The sequence below is a fragment of the Phocoena phocoena genome, chromosome 15 (assembly GCF_963924675.1).
Source record: "Phocoena phocoena chromosome 15, mPhoPho1.1, whole genome shotgun sequence".
In the NCBI taxonomy this organism is placed as follows: domain Eukaryota; kingdom Metazoa; phylum Chordata; class Mammalia; order Artiodactyla; family Phocoenidae; genus Phocoena; species Phocoena phocoena.
In genome coordinates this window covers 8,187,711-8,214,581 of record NC_089233.1, presented here as the reverse complement: position 1 = coordinate 8,214,581, position 26,871 = coordinate 8,187,711, and the positions used below count along the sequence as shown (strand labels likewise).

Here is a 26,871-nt window from a genome sequence, read left to right as displayed (position 1 = left end):
AGGGACTCGGGACGTCCCTCGTGGTCCAGTGGCTAAGACTCCGTGCTCCCAAGGCAGGGAACTAGATCACACATGCTGTGACTAAGACCCGGTGCAGACAAATAAACATATTCAAAAAGTCAGGGACTCTCTCCTCTAATCCTGAAAAATGTTGTTGCCTCTCTTCCCCTCAGGCTGGAGGTGTATCAAAGAAAAAGGCTGACTAAAACCAAGCAGGACCCTGTGGGCCTTCCTAGAGAAAGACCCCCATACACACAATGTCCCCTGTTTTAGCCTCCCAGGCCTTCCCTGGGTTCCAAAGAGCAAATTTAATTAGAAGAAAATGCAGAAACAAAGGAAAGCAGTCAACTAAGGCAAAATAATAATTTAGCCATAAAACAAAGTCAAGGACCTTTAGTGCCTCAAGGGCTAGAACTAGTATCCTGAGCCGGCCCCTGAGTTGTTTTGCAGAGATCAAGACCCCCACCAGGTGAGAGAAGTTACCTGCATGCTGACTACCAGCATGGAGACCCCAGACTGGTGGGAGCCAAAAGGCTGAGATTCCCAAAATGTCACCCAATTATTCACCATTAACCAATCAGAATTGTATGAGCTGACTGCTCATCCTGTGACCTCTCCCTCAGTCTTCAAAAGCCCTTCTCTGAAAGCTGCTGGGGAGTTTGGGTCTTTTGAGCACGAGCTGCCCATTCTCCTTGCTTGGCACCTGCAATAAACTGGGTTGTGATAACAGAAAGTACAATGTTAGTTGCTGAGTGTTGGGTGACCTGATCCAAGTTTCTGGTTGGTAACAGAAATACTAAGTCACTCAACCTAAGGTACCAATAACCCTCTAAATATCATCAGAAACCACTGGAGGACATTTTCTTCCTGAACATCATCTTCTGACATCTAGTAAAGGTAAAGACAACTACCCAGTCTGGCACCCTCCCATTTGTCTAGTCATTTGCCCACCTGTCCAGCACATATGTGCTTTGGTATCTCATTGAGCTCTTGGCCAGGGGCACTGGGCAGATGCAGGGAGTGCCTCCAGTGTGAGAGACTCACTGAAGTGTGTGTCATAACTCTTACTTTGAATCTGGGGAGAGATAAAGAAACCAAGAGTTCAAAGATAGATAGATAGGAGGGCTTCCCTGGTGGTGCAGTGGTTGGGAGTCCGCCTACTGATGCAGGGGACATGTGTTTGTGCCCCGGTCCGGGAGGATGCCACAGAGCAGCTGGGCCCGTGAGCCATGGCTGCTGGGCCTGCGCGTCTGGAGCCTGTGCTCTGCAACGGGAGAGGCCACAACAGTGAGAGGCCTGCGTACTGCAAAAAAAAAAAACATAGATTGGAGGACACAAAACTAACCAGCCAGTCCCTGATGAAAGAGAAACACGGCTTTCAAGATGTACAGTTAGGGTGTGTGCTAATTTATTATGGCTGACTTGCCATTTCAGCTTCCTGGGAAAGAAAAATTCCTGTGACTTGAACTGCGGAAAGACAGAAGTTATCACAGATGTCACATGGCTCAGGGTGGAGCCAGAGAAATTGAGAAAAGTAAGATGTTTCTTAGTTTCCCTTCACTCAAAACCACTATTTCCCACTATTTCCCTACTTCTATGAAACTCCATAAAAGGCACAAAATAGAGCTAGAAGCTTGGAAATATCCAAAAAGTGAGCTAAGGCTCTAAAATTAGAGACCATCCCTGTTCCTCCTGTTGGCCTGAAAAGACACCCTCAGTCACCTCCCATTTTCTGTTTAGATCCCCTCTTAACTCCGGATGAAAATGCAGCTTTTGGCCAATGCATCTGCTTCCCCTGCAGTGCAGCTAGGATCCCCCAGGCCATCTCCTCTGCTCCAGCCCAGGCTGGATTCTCTACCTGCTTATTTTCTACTCACCAGTTGTTTTTCCAAAGCTCCTCTCACACGTTAAGGTCCTCTCTTCTGGCTCAGCCTCAGTTAAGTCCCACATCTCCCTCTGCACATGTGTGCTGGGAGGGAGCACGTGTTCTGGGGTGCAGTCTGCACTCTCCGTTGAAGGAAATGGAGGTCACGTGCCCTGCAGTGAGCTGGCTCCACGGCCAAGGCCATTTCCTTCAACGAGTCTGGGAACAGGCCCCATCCCTCTCATGTCGTTTCACAGCCTTCTCTACAGTTTCTGTAATTAACATTCACAGGTCAGAATAAAACCTGGAGTTTTTCTGTTCTTTACTAAATGAACATTCACTTCACAGAAACCAGCCCCAAACTCATCAGTGTCCAATTATGTGAGAGCAGGCACCAGGTCATACATTTCCCCCCTTGCAGCGAGAACATTAACGAACCCTGCCTGGCAGTGCCCTCGAGTTTCCAGGAGACAGTCCTCTCTCCCACAGGCCCAGTCCTGCCAACACGGGGGCTGTGAGCCCTTAGGGTGGACTTCTACTTGCTTCTATCCAGTGAGGCGTTGGGAGGGAAACTGAGCTGAAACAGAGATTGCTCCCTTCCCCTTGAGGCCTGTGGAGGATTTTCTGGGGTCCCGGTCACAGAGCGGGCCAGGCTCCAGACAGCTGCCGTGGCCAACCTCGTCATCGCCCCATGATGAAACTGGGCTCGTCCTCCTCCTCTGTTCCAGATGCCGCCTCAGAGCCACTGGATGACTGCTCCTGGGACTGACTGGATCCTGTAATCATACGACATTTGGATTAGAGAGGTACAAATCTTTGAGTATCCCCTGATTAGCAAATCAAGGGGTACTCCAAGGAAGGACTGCTGAGGAAAACCCAGGAACTAGCTGTTCCTGGACTGTACAAGGAGGAGCCAGAGAGGTCTTCATGTCCATCAGGCCCCATTGCCACTCCCGGGTATAAAGGGCCAGTCATAGAACTGACCTACCACTGCTGGAGGGTGGGCCTCATCCTTATGAAAAGGTCCAGCACACATGAGATCCTGATGCCCCGTAAATCAGGCCTCACTGCTTTTTATATGATCCCCACTAAAGTCTGTCACCTTGGCAGGGCGACGTCCACAGCAGCCCTTTAACATTTAGTGCTAGGCTGACAAACTCCTGATGTCTCCAGCTCTCACCCCAGTCTGCAAAAGGAGTCTCAAAAGCCTTGTAGCAGAGGGCTCTGCCTACAACAGATATGTCAGCTCCCCGGCTCTTCCCACAGACACAGAAAGCCTCTCTGACACTCCCCGTGCAGCTCTGAGTCCCAGTGCCTTCCCTGGCGGTCTGCCAGTCTACCCTCAGTGCAGGTGAGCTGGCTAAGAGCTGAGCACAAAGACTACTTGTTCCCAACTCCTCCTCCCCTCTTCTCGGGAGCAGGGCAGCAGGCGAGAGCTGGGACGAGCCAGAGCCCACACCAGTCCTCCAGCTCCCCGTCCACGCCAGGAGGCCACTTGCAGGCACCGTGGGCCTCCTCCTGCAGACATGCAGAAACTCACTCCAGCACCCCAGGGCCCACAGGCACCCAGAGCTTTGCTACTGCTGTTGTCACAGGGCCGAAGAGCTTCAAGGCCTGGGGGTGCCCAGGGCACAGCAGTCACCTGCGTACCCTAGAATGGGGCACTAAAGAGCACTCATGGCAAGGGGTTGACATCATCTCTATGATTTAATTATTTAGGGCTTTCCTCCATCTTAACCTCATGCCAAAAAGAACGAGAAATTTTGAAAGTACAAATGAGGAGCACGTTTTAGTAGCTAAGATTTGTTGAACACCTATTATGTGCACGTTTTAGTAGCTAAGATTTGTTGAACACCTATTATGTGCCAGGTACTGTGCTTATTGTCTTTGCATATACGTACCGTCTTAACTCTAAACAACAGTCTATGAGATAAGTAACACTCCTCTATATCCATTTTACAGATGAGGAATAAAGCTCAGAGAGGTTAAGTAATTTGTTAACCAAGGTCTCATAATCAGTAAAACCAGGACCGAGGATTCAAACCTGGACTGACTTTCAAGCCTCTGGTACCTTGCCCACAGAAATGCATAAGGAAACGGAGGCAAAAGAAAAATGGCATGACAGCCATAGAAAAGAATGAAATAATGCCATCTACAGCAACATGGATGGACCTAGAGATTATCATACTAAGTGAAGTCAGACAGACAAATACTATATGATATTACTTATATGTGGAATTTAAAAAATATGATACAAATGAACTTATTTACAAAACAGACTTCAAAAACAAACTTACGGTTACCAAAAGGGAAGGGGGGAGGGATAAATTAGGAGCCTGGGATTAACGTATACACACTACTATATATAAAACAGATAACCAACAAGAACCTACTATATAGCACAGGGAACCTTACTCAATCCTCTGTAATAACCAATATGGGAAAAGAATCTGAAAAAGAATAGATACATGTATAACTGAATCACTTTGCTGTACACCTGAAAGTAACACACCGTTGTAAATCAACTATACTCCAATATAAAATAAAAAAAAATGAGGTGAAAACAGGGATGAGGTGAGCCTACTGAGTGGATAAGGAAAATGTGGTCTATTCATACACTGCAATGATTCAGCCTTTAAAAGGAAAAAAATTCTGACACAGGCTACAACGTGGATGAACCCTGAGAACATTATGCTGAGTGAGACAGGCCAGTCACAGAATGACAAATACTATATGAGCTCTCTTATAGGAGGTACTTAGAGTACCCAAATTCAGAGACAAAGGAGAAGGGGTGGTTGCTGGTGCTGGGAGGAGCAGGAGATGGGGAGTTGTTGTTTAAAAGATATAGTTTTTGTTTTACAAGATGGAAGGCGTTACGGGAATAGATGACGATGATAACGGTGATGACGATGACGGCGTTATGGGAATAGATGACGATGATAACGGTGATGACGATGACGGCGTTATGGGAATAGATGACGATGATAATGGTGATGATGACGGCGTTACGGGAATAGATGACGATGACGGTGATGACGATGACGGCGTTACGGGAATAGATGACGATGATAACGGTGATGACGATGACGGCGCTACGGGAATAGATGACGATGATGGCGCTACGGGAATAGATGACGATAACGGTGATGACGATGACGGCGTTACGGGAATAGATGACGATGACGGTGATGACGATGACGTTACGGGAATAGATGACGATGACAGTGATGACGATGACGGCGCTACAGGAATAGATGACGATGATAACGGTGATGACGATGACGATGATGGCGCTACGGGAATAGATGATGATGACGGTGATGACGATGACGGCGCTACAGGAATAGATGACGATGATAACGGTGATGACGATGACGGCGCTACGGGAATAGATGACGATGACGGTGATGACGATGACGGCGTTACGGGAATAGATGACTGACGATGACGGTGATGACGATGACGTTACGGGAATAGATGACGATGACGGTGATGACGATGACGTTACGGGAATAGATGACGATGACGGTGATGACGATGACGTTACGGGAACAGATGACGATGACGGCGTTACGGGAATAGATGACTGACGATGACGGTGATGACGATGACGTTATGGGAATAGATGAGGATGACGGTGATGACGGCGTTACGGGAATAGATGACGATGATGACGGTGATGACGATGACGTTACGGGAATAGATGACGATGACGGTGATGACGTTACGGGAATAGATGACGATGACGTTACGGGAACAGATGACGATGACGTTACGGGAACAGATGACGATGACGTTACGGGAATAGATGACGACGACGGTGATGACGACGACGTTACGGGAACAGATGACGACGACGGTGATGACGATGACGTTACGGGAATAGATGACGACGACGTTACGGGAATAGATGACGATGACGGTGATGACGATGACGTTACGGGAACAGATGACGACGACGGCTGCACAATTTGTATTTAGTGCCACTGAACTGCGCCTTAAATGGTTAAGACGGTGAATTCCGTGTCATGTGTATTTTACCAAAATTTAAATAAAAGGAGGGGAAGAAAGAAAAGAGAAAGAAAGGAAGAGAGGGAGGGAAGGGAGGGAGGAAATGCTATGCAGAGACTGAGTGAAAAACTATAGATGGATCAAAAACATAGGGCAGAACTCCCTAAGTGCTCTCATGTCATGGCACTCATGGAAAAGGACAGTATTTCTATGGCATGTGGGGCAACGGTCCAAGGCCATGGGCACTCAGTCTCCACCCTGAAGGCAAGGGGAGCAGGGTCTCTGCCATGTTGTAGTCCATTCCCCATATACCAGAGGGGGAGCTCTGCTCTAGAACCTGGGCTCCAAGGCTGAAACTGCTGAGTACTTGTTTTGTTCCACAACTTAGTCATACTTGGTCAGCCTGAAGCCTCTCTAAGAACCACCCGCCATATCCATAGAAATCTGAACACAGCAGGACAAGAGCATAGGCTTTGATCTTTCATTCTGATCTTAAAGAGACAGTAAAACAGGAGACATCTTTGAGCTCACCGAGTAGACATCAAGAGCAAGGCTCCCCCTCCTAAGTGGAAGAAATTTGTGGAGAAGTTATCACTAAAATTAAGTGGTGGCAGACACGTCCAAGGAATACTGTGGGGCTCTGATCCCTTTATGAATCTTGTGATAGACGAATGTGTGGAGATGGCAACTAGTGGGCAACAGAATACTGGAGTGGTGGTAATACGAGGAAACAGTATCATCGTGGAACCAGTATGAACAATGGCTGTGTTCACCAGAGAAATCAACTGCTTCCACATGGCCCCTCCACATTGTACTATGATAAAAACTGGCTTGTGTACATTTTATCATTAAATAAACTTTTGTAATAGCGGAAAAAAAAAAACCCAGTAAAATACTCATTAACCTGGATGTTTATGGAATGGGGTGTTCCCGATGCCTGAAGTGCTGATTGACAGAGGACGACTCAAAGCACTCCTTGTGACTGAAAAGCTCCTGAAAATGTAATACCTCAATTAACAGTAAACACAATTGTTTCCCGTGTGTCGGAGACAGGGTGTTGGGGCCTGGAAGTATCTCTCTCAAAGAGGAGAAACCTAGGAATCTGCTTCACATTCAAGTCATTTGGTAATTCAACAAAATCATTTCATTCTCCAGTGAAAAGAAATAGGACTCAGAGAAAAGCTGATTCTAGGTTAGGGACAGGAAATACACAAGACAAGTCTGGACTATCTTGTAGTACCAGAAACTAAGGAAGTGCTGTTAAAAACAAAACAAAACCCCTCAAAACTCCACCAATAATGGGAGTATGTAAAAGGGACACGGGCCAGAAAGAGCTCCCAATGGCCAAAGCTGCAAGAGTTTGGGCAAGAAAATGAAGTAGTACTGGATTAAACCTAAAATATAAAATAAATAGCCCAGAGTCCATACTGATACAAAGAAATGAGGGAGAAGATAAATCCATGCAAAACAATAGCTTATGTAGCTACTCCGCCCTCATGGAGGGGCTGTATAACCTGCCACTCCTTAAGTATGGGCTACGCATAGTGAATTCTTTCTAGAGTACAGCGTGGTGAGGGGAAGAAAAGAGTCACTTTACACAGAGAACCCTGAAGAGCACTGCCTGAGCAGGTGGTCAAGGGCAACATCAACTGTGACAAGCCATCCTGACAAGCACCCAGCTCTGACATAAGAATGGTACTTTATCTCTGTGGTCTTCCTCCCAAAAATAAATAACTCATGAGAAAAACGTCAGACAAATCCCAACTGAGGGACATTCTACAGAACATCTGACCCTCAAAACTCTCAAGGTCATCAAAACAAAGTCTGAGAAACTGTCAGAGCTAACAGGAGCCTAAGGCTACATGATGACTAAATGTAATGTGATATCCTACATGGGATTCTGCGGCAAGAAAAAGGCATTAATTAAAAATTAAGGAAATATAAATAAAGTATGGACTTTAGCTGCTCCATGTATCAACATTGGTTCATTAGTTGTGACAAATGAACCACATTAACTTAAAATGTTAACAACAGAGGAAACTGGGTATATGGGAATTCTTTGTACTATACTATCTTCGTAATATTTCTGTAAATCTAAAATCATTCTATAACACAGTTTATTTAAAAAAAAAAAGACACTGCCTACCCTCATGGAACTGAATAGATAAGCACGTTATATGATTCAGCAGATTCTGTAACCAAATATGTGCAAAACCCTGTGGAGCAAGGTGGAGGCTGGGTGGGGAGGGAGGTTAGAAAAGGCTTTGCAAAGAGAGGAGGGTGCAAGATGAGAAGTTTTCCAAGCAGATGGGGAGTCGGGTAGCATGAAAATGAAAAGAGCTCAGAGGCCTGAGCAGGAGGAGAGGTGGGAGAACAGAGGTGTTAAGCTTGGGGAGAGTAGAGGACACGTGGAAGGGAGTGGCCAGAACAAAATGGTGGAGAGACCAGAAAGGGCAGGAATGCAGGAGCTACTGGCTAGGTTTCAAGAAGGATCACCTCGCAGGTAAGCACAAGGCCCGTGGAGACACATTATCTGGGATCAAATCCCGGCCTGTCACTCACTCCCGCTAGCTCTACGGGTGCCATTACCACTTGGTCCCTAAGGTCAACTGTAAAATGGGGATAATGTCACTGCCTATCTCACAGGGCCGCTGTGAGGATTATGTTAGTTAATACGTGCAAAGCACCTCAGAACTGGGGCTACACAATACATGTTCAATAAATGCTAAGTATTGTTATTGTACAAGCAGAAGAACGAATGACAATCCAACCTCTGTTTTAAAAAGAGCTTTGGAGGCTGTTCAAGGTGGGCGGCGTCAGAGGTGGGGTGGGAAGAGAGTGGAGGCTGCTACCATAGTCCTGACACATCTGGAGATATAGATATATACTGACTGACTGGCTGTGCCGGGTCTTAGTTGCAACATGCGGACTTCTTAGCTGTGGCATGCATGTGGGATCTAGTTCCCCGACCAGGGATCGAACCTGGGTCCCCGCATTGGGAGCACGGAGTCTTACCCACTGGACCACCAGGGAAGTCCCCTGGATCTATATTTTTGTAAGGTTTTTTACTAAATCCTCAATGCGACCTTGACTTCCTCTGAAATCATTCTTACCCATGTGGAGGAATACGGCAAGGATATGGTAAAAGTGTACACCATTGCACACTACTGATGGCAGTAAAAACTGGTACTACTCCTTTGGCAAGAATCTGCCACTACTCCTTTGGAAAGAAACTGGCAATACATTTCAAGGGCCATGAACTCTTTTTATACTCTGTGATCTAATTATTCCCACTGCTGGACATTTATCTCAAAGGAAATGACCCAGAAAGGGGGAAGGGAGACAGGTGCATAAATTCACTAAAATATCTTCTAAAGAGAAAAACTGGAATCAATCTAATGTCTAACAAAAGGGAAAATGTTAGGTGTATCATGGCATGTCAATTGCTGGATATTATCAGTCACTGAAAAAATTATGAAGGACCAGAAATGCTTATAATGTTAAATAAAAACAAGCAAAGGGGAAACTGTTCATACACAATTGTCATTACATACAAATCACATGTGCATATGGAGAGATTAAAAGAAAATGGACAGAAAGAAAGGTGATCTATGAGGATGATAATATTTGAGCTTTTTCCATTACTCTTATGCTATTGTTTACATAAAATTGTAAAATCTAAGAATCTGAGATTTTATTTAGACTATAGGAATACTAGGTAAAATGCCACTGAGTGTAATTGAAACTGATGTTAACTTTAAAAAAAAAAAAAACCAGATGAATGGGGACTTCCCTGGTGGTCCAGTGGTAAAGAAGCTGCCCTCCAATGCAGGGGATGTGGGTTCGATCCCTGGTCAGGAAACTAGGTTCCTATATGCCGTGGGGCAGTTAAGCCTGCACATCGCAACTATTGAGTTCACGTGTCTCAACTAGAGAGCCTGCGTGCCACAAACTACAGAGCCCATATGCTCTCGTGCCCACGTGCCACAACTGCAGAGTCCGTGCATCCTGGAGCCTGTGCACAACTACAGAAGAGAAGACCTACACGCCACAACTAGAGAAGCCTTCGCGCCACAATGAAGAGCCCACACCACAGTGAAAGATCCCGCATGCTGCAAATGAGACTTAACTCAGACAAAAAAATAAAAAACAAACAAAGCAAAAACAAATAAACAAACAGATGAATGAATACACTAGGGAAAATAAATCCTTTTGTACTATGGAATTGCAAGGACATGGGAAAATATTTGTGATACAGTGTTATATGAAAAAGGACAACTGTAAATATGATAATTATATAAATAGGTTTATATAATAAATATTAAAATTGAAATAAAAACATGAAAATGTTAAAGTGATTAATTTTAGTAATAGTTGTGGATAATTTTTATTTTTGACTTTATTTTCTGCATATTCTAAAAATTTCTAAAATGATCATATATTACCTTTATTCTCAAAAGACACAAAGGCTATGGATAGTTTTCCAACATAATATGTATAAGAGTTTTGGCACTGAAACAAATAGTTCAATCCAAAACATAAATTGAGGGGCTTCCCTGGTGGCACAGTGGTTAAGAATCCGCCTGCCAGTGCAGGGGACACGGGTTCGAGCCCTGGTCTGGGAAGATCCCATATGCCGCGGAGCAGCGGGGCACGTGCACCACAACTACTGAGCCTGTGCTCTAGAGCCCGCGAGCCACAGATACTGAGCCTGCATGCCACAACTACTGAAGCCCGCGTGCCTAGAGCCCGTGCTCCACAAGAGAAGCCACCACAAAAAGAAGCCTGTGCACCGCAATGAACAGTAGCCCCCACTCGCCGCAACTAGAGAAATCCTGAGTGCAGCAACAAAGACCCAGTGCAGCCATAAATAAATAAATAAATAAATAAATTTAAAAAACCCCACATAAATTGAGTGCCTTTCAAACACCAGATACCAGCTGAGATATGAATTTTATTAGCTAGGGACAATTTTGCCCCCCTCCCCCACGAGGGAACACTTGGCAATGTCTGGAGACATTTTTGATTGTCAATAACTGAGGGGAGGGTGGGTGCTGCTGGCATCTAGTGGGTAGAAGCCATGATGCCCTTAAACATCCTACAATGAACAGGACATAGTCCCTTACAACAAAGAATTATCTGGCCCAAAGTGTCAACAGTGCTGAGGCTGAGAAACTGCTTCCCCCCACCCACAGTTCTGAAATAATTGCAACAGGTTTAGTGAACATTCATCATCTCATATACATACAGCATTAAAGAAACAGAAAAAAAATTCTTGCTTTTGATGAGAAGCCTCTTAACTTTCATTCATGATGTACAGCAGTATTAATTATCTTTATCATGTTGTACATTACATCTCCGGTACTTATTTATCTTGTAACCAGAAGTTTGTACCTTTTGACTACCTTCATCTAATTCCCCTTCCTCCATTCACCCACCTCTGTAGCCACAAATCTGATCTCTTTTCCTATGAGTGTTTGTTTGCTTGTTTTTGAAGTATAATCGACCTACAACACTATATTAGTTCCTGGTACACAACACAGTGATTCAATATTTCTATACATTTCAAAACGATCACCACGATAAATCTAGTTGTCATATGACACCATACAAAGATATTACACAGTTACTGACAATATTCCCCACACTTACACATTTCATAGCTGTGACTCATTTTTTATTTATTTTTTTATTTTTTGCGGTACGCGGGCCTCTCACTGTTGTGGCGTCTCCCGTTGCGGAGCACAGGCTCCGGACGCGCAAGCTCAGCGGCCATGGCTCACGGGCCCAGCCGCTCCGCGGTATGTGGGATCTTCCCGGACCGGGGCGCGAACCCACGTCCCCTGCATCGGCAGGCGGACTCTCAACCACTGCGCCACCAGGGAAGCCCTGACTCATTTATTTTGTAACTGAAAGTCTGTACCTCAATCTCCCTCACCTATTTCTCTCCTCCCCGCCACTGTCAAGAAACTGCCCTTGACGTACTTAGTAACAAATCACCTTAAGGTCACCCTGGGTTTCTCTGGAGGTGAGCCTGTGTCAGGATAAGTAACACTGGTATCAGAATACATCATTTTAGGAGTTCGAGGTGTCACAATAATCCAAACTGGCTTAACACCATCCTGTGGTATCATTCAGACAAGTCCCACACTGCAGGGCGTCCTCACTGAACTGCTGGACCAGCACGGACAATAAGTGGGGCTATTTCCTCTCCAGCAACAGAACGGAACTCCTAGCCAGCTGCCCCTTACCACCTTATAGGAGAAGAGCCAAAAAGCTCGAGTAATTTATCTCCAAGTCCCTCAAGAACCCAGAAGTGCACAGAAGCCACCTTGTAGCACAACTGATTATCACCACATTAAATTTCTGTTCACTTCAACCACCTAGAAAACCTACTTTCCCTTTCACCAAATGAAAAATAAGGAAGGAAACTGACAGGGTGAGGTAAAAGGCACACAAAGCATCCTTATGAAGTTATTCCTACAGCACTCTCTATCCAGCTCATTTGGTGCGAAGCATATACAACCATGTATTATTACTAATCATTTTTTTAATAGGTACAGGTGCTAACTTCACAAGTAGAAGAGCAGGGCTCATGAATCATAACAATGATTTTCAAATCTGTTTGACTGCAGCCCACAGCCCACATAGAAACTGAAAGAAAATTTCACAAAACAGTTATTCAGGGTGTGATGCATTCTGATATTTTCTAGTCTATTTTATTTTTGTTTGAAAAAACCATGAAAAAACCAACATCTGTAACCTCTAAGCTGATCTCATGACCCAGTGAATAAAGGATCACATCCCTCAGTTTGAAAAAACGCTGTGCCACTATGATGCAACATGGGCACAAACACCTATCTTTCTGATAGAACTGAAGCTCAGGATGGGGGAGACCCAGTGAGAGGGCACAAGGCCGTTTTAAACAGGTTAGAGGTTCTGGATGAAATCTACCATCTCATATACTCTTCATAGCTTTGGGCAAATTAAAGAAAAGTGACCGAAAACTGCACGATCACATGCATCTAATGTGTAAAAGGGGCTAGAAAAGGGGGATTTAAGAAACCTCAGCTCTGGGGACTTCCCTGGTGGCGCAGTGGTTAAGACTCTGTGCTCCCAGTTGCAGGGGGCCTGGGTTTGATCCCTGGTCAGGGAACTAGATCCCACATGCAGGCCGCAACTAAGGAGCCTGCCTGCCGCAACCAAAAGACCCAGCGCAACCAAAAGACCCAGCTCAACCAAATAAATAAATAAATATTAAAAGAAAAAAAAAAGAAACCTCAGCTCTGGGATGTTGCCTCCTGTCTCCTTCAATTCTAGAACTGATTACTAAAAAGTTATTAAGTGATTCCAAAGACCCACTACAGGTTCATTTAAGTACAAACTCAGAGCAAACTAACCTGTTTCTTGTTCTGAAAGGGTTCTTAGATTTACTGGTGAGGGAACCGCCCCTCTTGCTGCTCAAATATGCTATATCTTCATTACAGCAAGGCGTTTGGAAAAGTTATCAAGCTGTGGAATTTTAGATCTAGAAAGAGTTTATCATTTTACAGACTAAAATTTAAAAAAAAACATCTGCTCAAACAGGAGGTGCTAAGGTCAGGGTGAGCCAGAGTGAGAGCTGAGCCCAGAATCTATGCCTACTGTACTTACTCCCTGACCTAAAACTATCTTAGTTTAGAATGACACCTCTGTGAAAGAGGAAAGAAGAGTGAGTCTAGCTGATTCTTAGCTGGAGAGTAACTCCACCCAGAGTTTTAGTGAACAGGTCCATGTTGGCCTAGATGGAGCTCGCTAGTGGATGCTGGAAGGCTCTGGCCCTGGCCCTGTCTGGCTCAGCATTTTTACCAATGACAAAAGGAGGTATGTTTATCAAACCTGCCCCTGACATGGTAACATGCTTAATTCGAGAATCAGAATTCAAAAGGATTTTGGAAACCTGAATCAACGGAGCCAATAACACCAAGCTGAAATGCACAAGAGCTAAATATCAAGTCCTGTAATTGGATTCAAAAAACCAAATAGAGGGTGGGTTCCAGGTAAGACAGAGCAAGCACGTTTGACCCCGTTTCTCCACTGAACACAGCTACAGAACCTGGACAGAATGCACGGACTCTGAAAAGCACACAGACTGGGGAAAAAGACCAGAATACAAAGTACCACTGGAACAATATTGTGTCTCCTGCTTTTTTCTTTCCTCCAGTATCCCCCAGCCTGGACTCAAGGCGATCCCATACGCAGAAGTGGAAAATGGGCACAGACACAGTTCCAAGAGAAACCTTCTACTTCTGATTCAAGGAGTAAGAAAGCGGACTCCTAATGCTCAGAGGAAGGGAAATTCTTGTGTTTCTTCTTTTCTCTCCATTCTCTCACACCGTAGCTCCAGGCAATCCTGCCAGTGTCAGGATGGCCACAGCGACTGCGGTGCAACAGGGGCTTGCATGTGCAAAAGCTTTGAAGGAGGGGAACCTTCCTCTCTGATCAGAGGAGCTGTGGTCCTAAGATGGCTGGGCAAACTCTGTTGCTTTTCTTCTCTGTCCTCCCACCACTCAGCCCTGGATGCAGGGGCAGCTGTACAAAGTATGTGGCAGAGTAGGTAACTAAAGCCCCAACTTTCTTTTCTTTCTTAAATATTTATTTATTTATTTGGCTGCGCCAGGTCTTAGTTGTGGCATGTGGGATCTAGTTTCCTGACCAGGGATCAAACCCGGGCCCCCTGCATTGGGAGCTTGGAGTCTTAGCCACTGGACCACCAGGGAAGTCCCCATACAGGATCTTTTTTTTAAGTTGCGGCATGTGGGATCCAGTTTCCTGACGAGGGATTGAACCCAGGCCCCCTGCATTGGGAGCTTGGAGTCTTAACCACTGGACCGCCAGGAAAGTCCCAAGCCCCAGCTTTCTGGCTGGAGGTCTGAAAAGGGGAGCCCCAAGAAACCAGAACCTACAGGGGAGATCATGGAGAGAGGATTAGAAGAGACATCATAAAGTTGTTTGTAAACTCCTGGGCCCGCCCTGACAGCACATGCATGGATCTGGCCCTAATCGTCATGCCAAATACTTTGAGAACCGAACTCAAAGAACTAAACCCTGACTGGCCACTGGGTGGCACACACAGGACACAGCTGAGAGCACAGCAAAAGCGTTAAAAGCCAAACTGACACAGGAACCACAATCTACAGAAGGCTGGTCAGAACCTGTGCTCCGAACACAACCAGGCTGACTGTCTGCTAAAACAAATATCAGCAAGACCAGAGCCTCACGATATAATATTCAAAATGTCCCGGATCCACAGACAGTTACTCGGCATGCGACGAATCAGGGAAATCGCAGCTTGCGTGGGGAGAGACAATCAACAAATGCCAGTGTCAAGATGCCCCAGATCTGGAAGTACCAAATACTTGAAAGTAGCTATTTAAATATTTTTCCAGGAAGTAAGAGTGAAGACTCTTGAAACAAATGGAAAGATAGAAGACTGCAGCAAAGAAATAGAAGGTATAAAGAAGAATCGAATGGAAATTGAAAAACTTTTCTGAAAAACATAATTCACTGGATAGAATCGATAAGCAGAATGGAGATGACACAGGGAAGACACAGCTCAAAGTCAGATCAATAGGACTTATCCAATATGAACAACAGAGACAAAAAAAGATTGAAATAAATAAATAAATCCCCGGGGCTTCCCTGGTGGCGCAGTGGTTGAGAATCTGCCTGCCAATGCAGGGGACACGGGTTCGAGCCCTGGTCTGGGAAGATCCCACATGCCGCGGAGCAACTAGGCCCGTGAGCCACAACTGCTGAGCCTGCGCGTCTGGAGCCTGTGCTCCGCAACAAGAGAGGCCGTGATAGTGAGAGGCCCGTGCACCGTGATGAAGAGCGGCCTCCGCCTGCCACAACTAGAGAAAGCCTGCGCACAGCAACGAAGACCCAATACAGCAAAAATAAATAAATAAAATAAATTTGTTTAAAAAAAAAATTTTGCCCTATTTCCTACTCCCTCTCCGCAGATCCAAGGTAGCCTCCCAATCAATAGCCTCCTACTCCCAGTAGCTGTGAAAACCAGCAGCCTAGCAGCCACTGGAGGAAGTAAACTGCCCTGGGAGTTCCTCAGAAGTCCCACACCCAGAGCACTGTCCCTATTTGACCTGTCTGGCAGCTCTCTGGAAACTTCCACTGGCAAGGCTTGTCTTGTCTTTATTCAACCTGACTCAGTGAGAACAGACTTTTCCTCAAGGTATTTGTCAAAAACAATCAGTGGCAACTGTTTAACATCACAGCTGCCTGAGGCAGTGATAACGGTGGAAGCAGACAAGAAACTGACCAACAGTTTAAGAGGAAAAGCTGGTAATCTAGAAGGCCACAGGCATGTGAAGAGCTGTGCACATGTCTAAGACAGACAAGTGATGGCCCTAATCTCACCTCTGGCTAACCTTGAGGCTCTGTGCAAGAAGGAAGTGAAGGCTAAGGCAAAACTGTAAACCGCCTGCCAGAATGGTGAAGGCATGCTCCACCACACACAGAAAGCCCCCTGGCAAAGATCAGGAGACTTACTGGTTCAAAGCATTTCAGGAAATCTCTGATCTTCGGCTGGCCACTAAGCTAACCAAGCAAAGACTTCAGCTGCCACACACAACAAAGAATATAAGCTGTACAGAGTTAGTTCAGGAAAGTCACCAAACACATAAACAGCAACAAAGACAACAAGCAGCAAAAACAACAAACCCTGGGCAGGGAGGGTCAAATTACCAACAGCCAAGGAGCCCTTTCTATTTCCCAATATAATGGGGTCCAAGCCACAGTACCTCCTTCAACAGAACATGAGACTGGTGGGGTGCCCAATCCTCCTGCCCTTGGACCAAGTACTTCCACATTCCTGTGCGGGGGCGGGGGGGGGGGGAAGGGCAGGGAATGTGATGAGGTGGCTTATTTGACGGATGATGTCCTAGCAATCACATTTTGGTACTGTAAAATAATTTCTTCTCGGAAATGGTAGGGAACAGGCTAAAACCATACCATATATAGTGTGTCACACAGTACATTTACAACTCATAAGCAAACTGGTCCTGGAAGGGGCCAATCATATTTCCGTATGTCAGTGCAGGTCTGATTTTATCTTAAGACCAAAAATCACAATTAGGAACCATGTCTGGTCAATCAGGGAACAGCCACCAATTCAGAGATGTGGTGACCAGTTGTCATTGTTCCAGGGGTTCCCAAAGGAGTGGCTGGCACCACTGGCCTTGTGATGGGTTCGGAAGTGGGCAGGACTGGCAGCACTGTGGGATGCTGACACATTACTCACCCCCTATTCCTCCTTCTAACAAATCTCAATTCTGTCTAGGGTGACAATGTACCCAGCATCCAGTGATGGATCACGATACGTTAAAGATAGTCATGACAATTCTGTCTTCTTTTCATCTAGCCTGATGACAGCAAGGGATGGCAAAGTGACCCAGTACTGACCAATGAGATACAAGGTAATACGTGATGGGGGATATTTTGCTCTTCAGTTTAAAAAAAAAAAACCACAACAGACAAGTACCACTTCTTTCCCCTCTTCTTCCTGCTTTAAACGTAAGTATGATGCCAGGAGCTGCAGCAGCCATCTCATGCCCACAGGATAAAGGCCAAAAGAACCGCAGGGGTACTGGGCCTGACACTGCTGAGCTACTCAACCACACTGGGCTGCCACCTACCACCAGATTTCTTGTTATGTGAGAAAAATAATTCCTCTTTGCTTAACTACTGCTAGTTTTCTATTTCTTGTAGCCAAAAGCATTCTTAACTGATTTGCCAAGTGACTCAATAAGAGCCAAAGAGACACAAAAACTCTTTTGCTAGGGACACCCCCTCAGTCTTTCCTACTAGGCAAGAATGAGCCAGGGTGTGGCCCGGAGCAGCTACTGGTACCTCACCACCACAAGGAGGAAACGAGCCTCCCTGAGGACAGGGAGCCAGGGGACAGAAGGAGACAGTGAATGCCAACATCAGAGCTCCTTTACCTGCCAGGCCCAAGAGGAGGTCTGTCCTGGACTAAACGTGAGGCAGTATCTTTCTTTTTTGCTTAAACCAGCTTGGCTTCCTGACACTTGCAATTAAATGAGTCAAAACTAATAGAAACAAGCCTTCATTTCTTCAGAGGCCAGCCAACCTACTCCAAACTCTAAATCTCATTCTTGACAGGTCAACCACTATGATCAGCACTAAGAAAGGTCACGAAAGAAAACTGGGTACCACTCACCTTCTTTCTGTTTCTTCTGTTCAAGTTTCATCTTCTTTGCCAATAATTTCTTCTCTTTTAACTTCTGGCTGCAAATGCAAAATAATTAATTCCTTAACTACCTACTTTATATTTTAGAAAATAAACATCTACTTACAGAACATTTAGCAACTTAGTAATTACACGAATACTACGATAAAATGAAAGAAATACTTCCTCATGACTCTGCTACTCCAACACCATCAACATTATCAACCTGTTTCCTTCACGAATCAAGATCAGATTCTATGGAGTCCTGAGGTGATTAGCGCAATCCAGAAATACTGGAGATACTTTCTCATTCAGAGATATTTAGGGACTGTTTTTTTTTTCTTTCTTTTTTGCGGTATGCGGGCCTCTCACTGTTGCGGCCTCTCCCGTTGCGGAGCACAGGCTCCAGATGCGCAGGTTCAGCGGCCATGGCTCACGGGCTTAGTTGCTCTGCGGCATGTGGGATCTTCCCAGACCGGGGCACGAACCCGTGTCCCCTGCATCGGCAGGTGGACTCTCAACCACTGTGCCACCAGGAAAGCCCTAGGGACTGTTTTTAGAATCCTGCTCAGCTCTCTAAAAGTTGAAGGAGCATTTATTAAAACAACACACACACAAGCACGGGTGCAGTCTGTATACTCATGTAGTCACTTAGGGAGGTTACCGACCCTCCTTTAAGGGAGAAGCTAATCGGGAAGTTTGCTCATAGCAACTTATTAAACCTGATGTTAAAATACCGACATGGGGCTTCCCTGGTAGCTCAAGTGGTTGGGAGTCCGCCTGCCGATGCAGGCGGCACGGGTTCGTGCCCCGGTCCAGGAGGATCCCGCATGCCGCGGAGTGGCTGGGCCCGTGAGCCATGGCCACTGAGCCTGCGCGTCCGGAGCCTGTGCTCCGCAACGAGAGAGGCCACGACAGTGAGAGGCCCGCGTACCGCAAAAAAAAAAAAAAAAATACGGACATGAAGGAGACACAGAAATCCATGTGCTCACCACCAAAGTGCTGACCAGCAAGCTTTGGAGAATCCGTAGCAAGCTGGGGGCAGGGGCAGTGAGTGAGTTGGTCTCTCCCCAGCTACTGGAAGCCATTCCTCTACGGGGGCGCTCCACTGTGGGATTTTTTTTTACCTGCGCTACACAGCACATGGGCTCTTAGCTCCCCGACCAGGGATCAAACCCGCGCCCCCTGCATTGGAAGCATGGAGTCTTAACCACTGGACCGCCAGGGAAGTCCCCACTGTGGATCTTTACACCCAAGACCTATACAGGCCATACGGGTAAACTTGACTACAAGAAGGACTCGTTCACCAACTATTTACTTTTGCATTTCCCGCCCTAAGTCTCAGTAGTTATGGGATGCCACAAAGCCCTCACCGCTTTTTCCGACGCTTTGCAGTCTGCTCCTCCGCAGCCATTTTATTCTTTTCCAGTCTTTTCTGAAATTCTGCATCCAATTTTTGCTGCAAAAAACCACATCAGTTAGACAAACTCTGGCCTGCCTGGGTATGAAAACTCTAGAAGTCTCACCACTGGGGGTGCTACAGGTACATCCAGGTCTCCAGGGCCACTTAAAGGAGTTGCCTCACAGGTGAGGCATCTCTGATGGTGATATGGATATGGATCTCTGATGGTGAAATAACTCAGTTCATTAAGATACCGTTCGTGCACAAGTAAATGTAAGAGAGAGAAAGTATGGGAGGAAGAACGCTGAGGATTCCCTGAAGGCAGAGGCAGCACTACTGGCTCTGTTTCGCCAGGGCCTTGGAAAACGTGATACTGTGACTTGTAATATATATACATATTTGGTCTTCATCTACTGTTTTTGGCACATTAAAACTCTTACAAATTTCCTATATGAGAGCCACAGGGGGATCTTTTATTATAATATTTAGTTTTGTTCCCGGTTCCTGAAATAACTCCAGAAATAAAGATGAAATGGGTATCTTTTGTTATTCATAACCAGCCCCTTTCAAGCACAGGAGTTTATGAGTGACTTTGGGAAAGCACCTAAGGAACGGGGCTGGTTGCCAAGGGAACTTCCTGCTCCACCTCCTTGACCTCCAGGGAGGGGAGAGGGGCTGAGGGTTGAACTAATCACCAACAGTCAGCGATTTAATCATGTCCACATAACGAAGCCTTCAAAAACCCCAAAAGTCTGCGTTTGGATAGCTCCTGGGTTGGTGAACACTGGAGATGCTGGGAGAAGGAACGGAAACTCTGCATCCCTTCTTCCATGCAGCTGTTCTGAGTTATATCCTTTTATACGACACCGGAAAACTAGTAAGCTGTTTTCCTGACTTCTGTGAGCCCCTCTAAGCCAATTACTTGAAACTGAGGAGGGGATCATGGGAAACCGCTGATTTATAGCCAGTGGGTCAGAAGCACAGGTGACAACGGGGACTTGTGGCTGGCCTCTGAAGTTGGGGGTGGGGCTCAGTCTTGCAGGACTGAGTCTTAACCTTCGAGATATGGCGCTATCTCCACGTAGACAGGGTCACAATTGAGTTGAATTGTAGGATACTCACCTGGTGTCACAGAACGGCTTGGCTTGGGGAAAATCCCCACACATCCTGTGCCCAGAAGTGTCAGAAATGCAGTAGAGTACTGACAGTAAGGAGACACACAGGAGTGTTGCTTCTTCAGAGACAGTGATGGGGGCTCACTGGGTGGAGTGGCCAGAGGGCTGCGGCCATGGAATTTTCAAGTCCTAACTCGCTACGGTTATCAAATGACCGATTCTAAGGCGGAATAACATGCATTGCCATCACCTGCTACTAAACACACCTACACGTGTACATACGTATATGTGAGTACGCACTTACATACAAATAAATATATATATCCATCCCTTGTGTTATTTCTTCCTAGCAGCTCCCTGTTTCTAAGCCTCAGCTTCCTCATCTATAAAATGGGGGAAACAATAATTTCTCTTTCCCTGAGCCTTTAGGAAGACTAATGAACTGCAATAACCTACAGGAAAGATCTTGTAAACTAAAGACATCTACTGATGAAAAACAAGTGCCGTCCCTATTTCTTCTAGTTACAGCCATAAAGGCTGATGGAGCAAAAAAGGAGCCAGCAGAGGAGAAAGAGGTGGCTTCAACACCTCCGCTAGTCTGCACTGCCAGGCTCTGTGGATCTGCTCAGACGGATGCAGAAACTCTCTCTGAGAGCAGAATTATGAAATTAAAAAGAAGGGTCTCCTTCCAAGAAAGGAATCAGCTTTAATTAGAGTTCAGCTAGAAAGCAATGACTTCAAACTAAAAGCCCCTGATCTGTTTAGAAGCTGAGCTGGAAATGTCTGAAGCGCGACCAAGACGGAGCCCCCTGCTGGCTGCTGACCCCGGCAAGGGCTCAAGCAGGAGTCAGATGTGCTCTGTCAGTGGTGACAACCTATCAGTCGCTGTGGAAGGTAAGGATTCTCTTGCATTTCTTTTTTTCTTCTAACCTCAGAGCCTCTCTTTCACCACGTGAAATAAAACCTTTGCATTTATGTGGTTTCAAGGTTTGTGAAACATTTTTCTGTATTTTCTCTGGGTCGTTAATCAATACGTAAAAGCTTCAGACTAACTGATGGCATTTGAGACAACTGTCTGCTCTATTTCCTCCCCTCTAAAGTAGTTTAAGAATAAAAAAGTGCTTCTGTTAGTTTCTACATACAGAGTTCTGTTTATTCCTAACAGCGCAAATCCTTCAGTGATCTGGTATAGCTGTGTGACAAGTCACCTGAAACTCCTCACTGGAATTGAGAAGTAGCTGGAGAAGAACCACCGACACCTGGGGGCCGAGTAAGGGCTGCAGGACAAGCAAATACCAGGTGAAAACCACCATGGCAATGATCCCTTCTGTTCAAAAATCATACAGGTATTTTTCAAACTCAATTTTGGCCATTCAAATAAATTTTTAAGGGACCACTCACCACCACTGCAAACAAAACACTTAAAATATCTTTGAAAAAACGTGGTGAGACATATGTAAAATCTCTATATATGATCACTGATACAAAAAGATTAGACAAATAAAGAAGACAAAGTTTTAGAGGGGATGACTAAACCCTAAGACATCCATTCTCATTCAAGTTAAGTTATAGATTCAATTTAAATCTAGTAAAAAAATCAATCAAAACTTTTGGAGTGGATAAAATAACTCCAAAACTCAATTCCAGAAAGAAGACAAGTGAAATGTCCAAAAGAATATTTCTTAAGAGCAATAGGAGAGAGGTTTCTGGCCTTTCCCATCAAGCAATGGAGAGCTTAACAGTTCTTACAGTACAATTTCAAAATCAATTCTCAATTCTTTAAAAAATTTTTTAAAATTTTAATTTTTATCTTTATTTATTTATTTTTGCCACACCGCATGGCTTGCAAGATCTCAGTTCCCTGACCAGGGACTGAACCCAGGCCAAGCAGTGAAAGCACCGATTCCTAACCACTAGACCAGAAGGAAGCTGCCAGCAATTCTCCATTCTTAATCAATAATTATTTGACACCTGTCATGAAGAAATGCCAGTCTCAAAGCTAGAAAACTCAAAGAGGCAAAAACACCGGAAAACACACCACTGCTAGCACCAAACACACAGCTAACTGGAATTACAGGCATTCAGCCAAAAACAGAAACTATAAAGAAATAATAACTCAAGTGGTGTGAGATCCTGCTTCTATTCCATGGCAAATGGCCTGGAGGAGAAGGGGGACTCTGCTGGGCTCTCCACCACCTGGAAGACTCCCTCCCCTCATTCATTTCCTAGTGTGAGCATCCTGCCATGCTGGATCTGACCTAGAAGTACCCTGGACTCTACCTGACATCTGTTTCTCCTGCTGACTTTACAAGGCAGCCCTCACACAAGCCACAACCAGGTGTATCTACTCTTCCACAAGTGTTTTCTTCTAAGGTTTAAGTGCACACTGCCTAAACCCAAGGGTTCAGCCAGCGTCCTGGCTCACTAACCTTCTCAGCCATGGCATCCATGTAGTCCTGTCGCTGGTACTCTCTCCGGCGCAGATGCCTGTATACATGGAACTCTCCACTGCCAGCCCCAGCGCTTGAACCTAAAGCCAGGACAGTCCAGAGCTTTTGATGATATCCAATTACCAACACAGTCTACTCTTAATCACAGGGGACCAAAGAAAGGTACTAGAAGTGATGGAAGGGACCAAGCCTGCCCTATTCCCCATTGTACCCCAGAAGCTACCACACTGGCTGGTATATTGTAAATATCTGTTGTCTGAATGTTGAATGTGAAGTCACCAAAAATTCCACTCTAGCGCAGTATTAGGAAGACAAGCAGACTATCGTTCAGAGACCAGAAACCTAAAAGACAGCCTGTGACCTTTCCCTCCCCCACCAGATGATTTCACATTTGACATGCTTTTCTACTTAGTTGAAAAGATGTCCATGATATATGAAGTGAAAAAAAGTAGGTTATCAAATAGTATGTGTAGAACAACCATATTTTTGTAAACATTTTTTCTTAAGCATGAGTGGTTTTGACTATTAAGAGGTTTGGAGGACTACATCAAAATGTTACAAATAGAACGACAGATAACAGGTGGTTCTAATTTTTTTACACCTGTTATTTATTCTCTTTATAGTTAGTTAACTTACAACCCAACAAAATAAAAACTGTTTCCATTTTGAAAAAACAAGGTATTAAAAACAATGCAGAAGAAAGTTCTCTAATGCCAAACCACAAGCAATACCCCTTCACTGTAAGAGCAAAATACTGGATAAGTGAACTTCTTTTTCTTCCTATCAGGGGTGTAATTAACAAATGCTAACTGCAGAGTTTTTAATACCTACACTTTAAAAACTGTATTTAAACACACACCCACATCCAAAAGACATTACCCATTACATCGCGGACAAATTCTGGGGGAGGTCGAGGTGCCCATTCACTCATTTTTTCTGGAATTGGAACTGCTTTGTCCTGCAACATTTAAACACGAAAGCATTTGTACGTATAAACCGGCTGACAAAGTGACATCTTTTTCAACCAAAAAACTTTAACTGAAGTAGTGAAGTAAGGCTGCTTTGTTTCCTGGACCCAAAGCTGAGTTTGTTTTCTTCCCTCTGCCTTTACTTCATCCTGTATACTCTGGGTCCTATCAGAGCCCACAGCCTTGCCAGGGCTACTCAACTTTTCAGGGCAGAACTCAGAAACGCGACTCATCGTTTATGGCTGGAAACCTCCAACCCCAGGTGTCTTGGCCAATGCCTCTCTAACAATTAGTGCTGTTTAGAAGAAGAAAAACCCTTGTGCTAACCCACGGATTATATCTTTCCAGTCTAAGGCTTCTGTTCACAAAGTTAAAGGGTTTTAGAGCACGAGAAGCCGCTTCGCAGCGCCCTCATCCAGGCTTGGCTCTAACATGAGAGCAGAAAATAGCTCACTATCTCCGGGGCCGCCTACTCCTTCCTAAGGTCTGACCCTGGGGTTCGGGTACTGAGTTCCAGAGTTCGGAAGCGCGGAAAGAGGGCCCGCTAGCGCCCACAGACTCCAGAAAGGAAGGGGGTAGGACTCGGAAGGGCCGTCAGCGCGCGCCTCGTCTCACCGGGTTCTTCATTAGCCGTTCCAGCTTGAGCTTCTGCTCCTCCGCCGCATTCTTGGGGATGACGAGCGCCTGCGGCTCTTTCTTGGGCCTCGGCGGTCGCACGGAGGAGGCTGCCGGGCTCGCCATGAGAGCTCCGCAGCTGTCCTGGCGAGTGGCTGCGCGCGTGCGTATGACGACAGAGCCGCGCGCCAGCGACGCAAGCGCAGTCTCCTAGCTGGGCGGGGCTGGAGCGGAGTTGCCAGCCGGAAGCAGGATGCTGTATATTCATGAGCTTGAAGCCCCGGTGGGTTATTTTGATTAAAGCTGCTTGATTTCTTTTCATGTTTCTGAGCAAATCAGCGCAGCGAATGCCCACGTCCCTGGGGGAGAGGTTGGCCCTGCGTGCCGGAGGGTCCGGCCCCAGGCGACCTCTCCGACCCCAGGCGACCTCTCCAGCTCTCGACCCCGACCTCTTAGCATCCCGCACCCCCGCCCCCGGGCCTTTGTCCTGGTGGTTCCTTGGATCTGGTCCACTCCCCTTGCCATTTCTGACAACGTGTTTAAGACGGCACAGACGTCACTGCGAGCTCCCTTAGGACTGGGGCCGAATCTCTTTTGTCCACCTCGAATTACTATGCACCTGGCTCCCAGCAAATATACCTCGGTCGAGTGAATGGGCCTTTCTTATGAGAAAGAGAACAGTTGCTCCTCGCATCTGGGAACTAGCCTGGCACTCACAGCTAGGCCTTGGTATTCTCCTGTTGGACACAAAACAATTTCCCAGAACACCACGGTAGTGCAAGGCCATTCCGAGACCATGATGGAGCAAGGCATAAACAAGACTGCTCTGTAATCATGTTCAAAGCCAGATGAAAACAAGAATATTGTTGGAACCAGAAAAAGACCAACCGTTTCCCCATTCTAAGTAACTGCTGCTTCCTTACAGCATTAGCCTTTCACTTTAAAGATTTAAGACTTCCAGTCGTAGAATTGTCCCCTCTTCCTGACATCTATTCCAGAGTAAAAGCCCACTTACTTGAACCCTCCCCCAAATCACCTAACGCGGGCCCAAATTCTATAAAAAGCCTTCCCCCCCCGCCCCGATTTATTTATTTACTTATTTATTTTTGGCTGTGTTGGGTATTCGTTGATGCACATGGGCTTTCTCTAGTTGTGGCGAGCGGGCGCTACTCTTTGTTGCGGTGCGCAGGCTTCTTATTGCAGTGGCTTCTCGTTGCGGAGCATGGGCTCTAGGCACGTGGGCTCAGTAGTTGCGGCTCTCGGGCCCTAGAGTGTAGGGTCAGTAGTTGTGGCACACGGGCTTAGGTGCTCCGTGGCATGTGGGATCTTCCTGCACCAGGGCTCGAACCCGTGTCCTCTGCATTGGCAAGTCCCTATAATAAGCCTTTTAAAACACTTTTTGTTTTTTGGCCATGCAGTGGGACTTGCAGGATCTTCGTTCCCTGACCAGGGATCGAACCTGGACCCTAGGCAGTGAAAGCTCTGAGACCCAACCACTGGACTGCCAGGGAATCCCCTAAACACCCTCTTACTGAGGTACATGCTGTTTTCCTTCTCAAAAGAGGCAACAAACCCAATTCGTTCAACTACAGGTGTGTTCCTGGTGGTTTTCATAATTGCTTTTCTTGTTTATCATTTGTCAGCCCCTAGAGAGTGGGAGTTCTGTCCTGTTCATTGCTGCATTTCCAGTTATCTGGGGCAAGGCCTGGCCCACAGCAAGACACTCATGTTGCTGGATGAACATGGGATCTTGGGAGCCAGGCACCTCAGATACTACTGCTGCTGTTGCCTGCTCAGCCCGCCCAGCCTAGGACATCTCTCCCACTGAGTCCCCCGAGGATGGACAGGTGGACAAGTGGTGGTTGCTTGGAGGGTGCTCTATTAATGCCCTAAGGCCATTCCTGGCCACTTGATAGTGGATGGTTTTCCAGGGGCCAAGGTTGCTGAATTAGGGGAAGTCCTTGAGTGACCCACGTCTGTCACTGGAACCCAGGGAGGGCTTGGTCTGGGTTGGATCATGCACACATGACCCTACATCACAAACCCCAGGCACCTCACTTTTCCCCAAACACACCACGAGACAAAAACTAGGAGTGCCTTTTCCTCCCTGGAGAACTCCCATACACCCTCCTTTGCCTGGCTTAAATGCTACTTCCTCCATGAAGCCTTCTCTGATTGCCCCCACCCAGCCTCCTCCTC

The 26,871-nt window shown here is 46.1% G+C and overlaps 1 protein-coding gene across 1 annotated transcript; it reads right to left on the bottom strand.

Moving 5' to 3' along the window:
* Positions 1-2,545: 2,545 nt before the first annotated feature.
* Positions 2,546-24,831, bottom strand: PRKRIP1 (PRKR interacting protein 1). Its single transcript, XM_065893066.1, has 6 exons — positions 24,673-24,831; positions 23,969-24,047; positions 23,069-23,169; positions 19,496-19,581; positions 18,114-18,181; positions 2,546-2,640 (listed from the first exon to the last, which is right to left on the bottom strand). Exons 1-6 carry the CDS (start codon positions 24,796-24,798, stop codon positions 2,546-2,548), a joined length of 555 nt encoding a protein of 184 aa, XP_065749138.1. The 5' UTR covers positions 24,799-24,831.
* Positions 24,832-26,871: the final 2,040 nt, after the last annotated feature.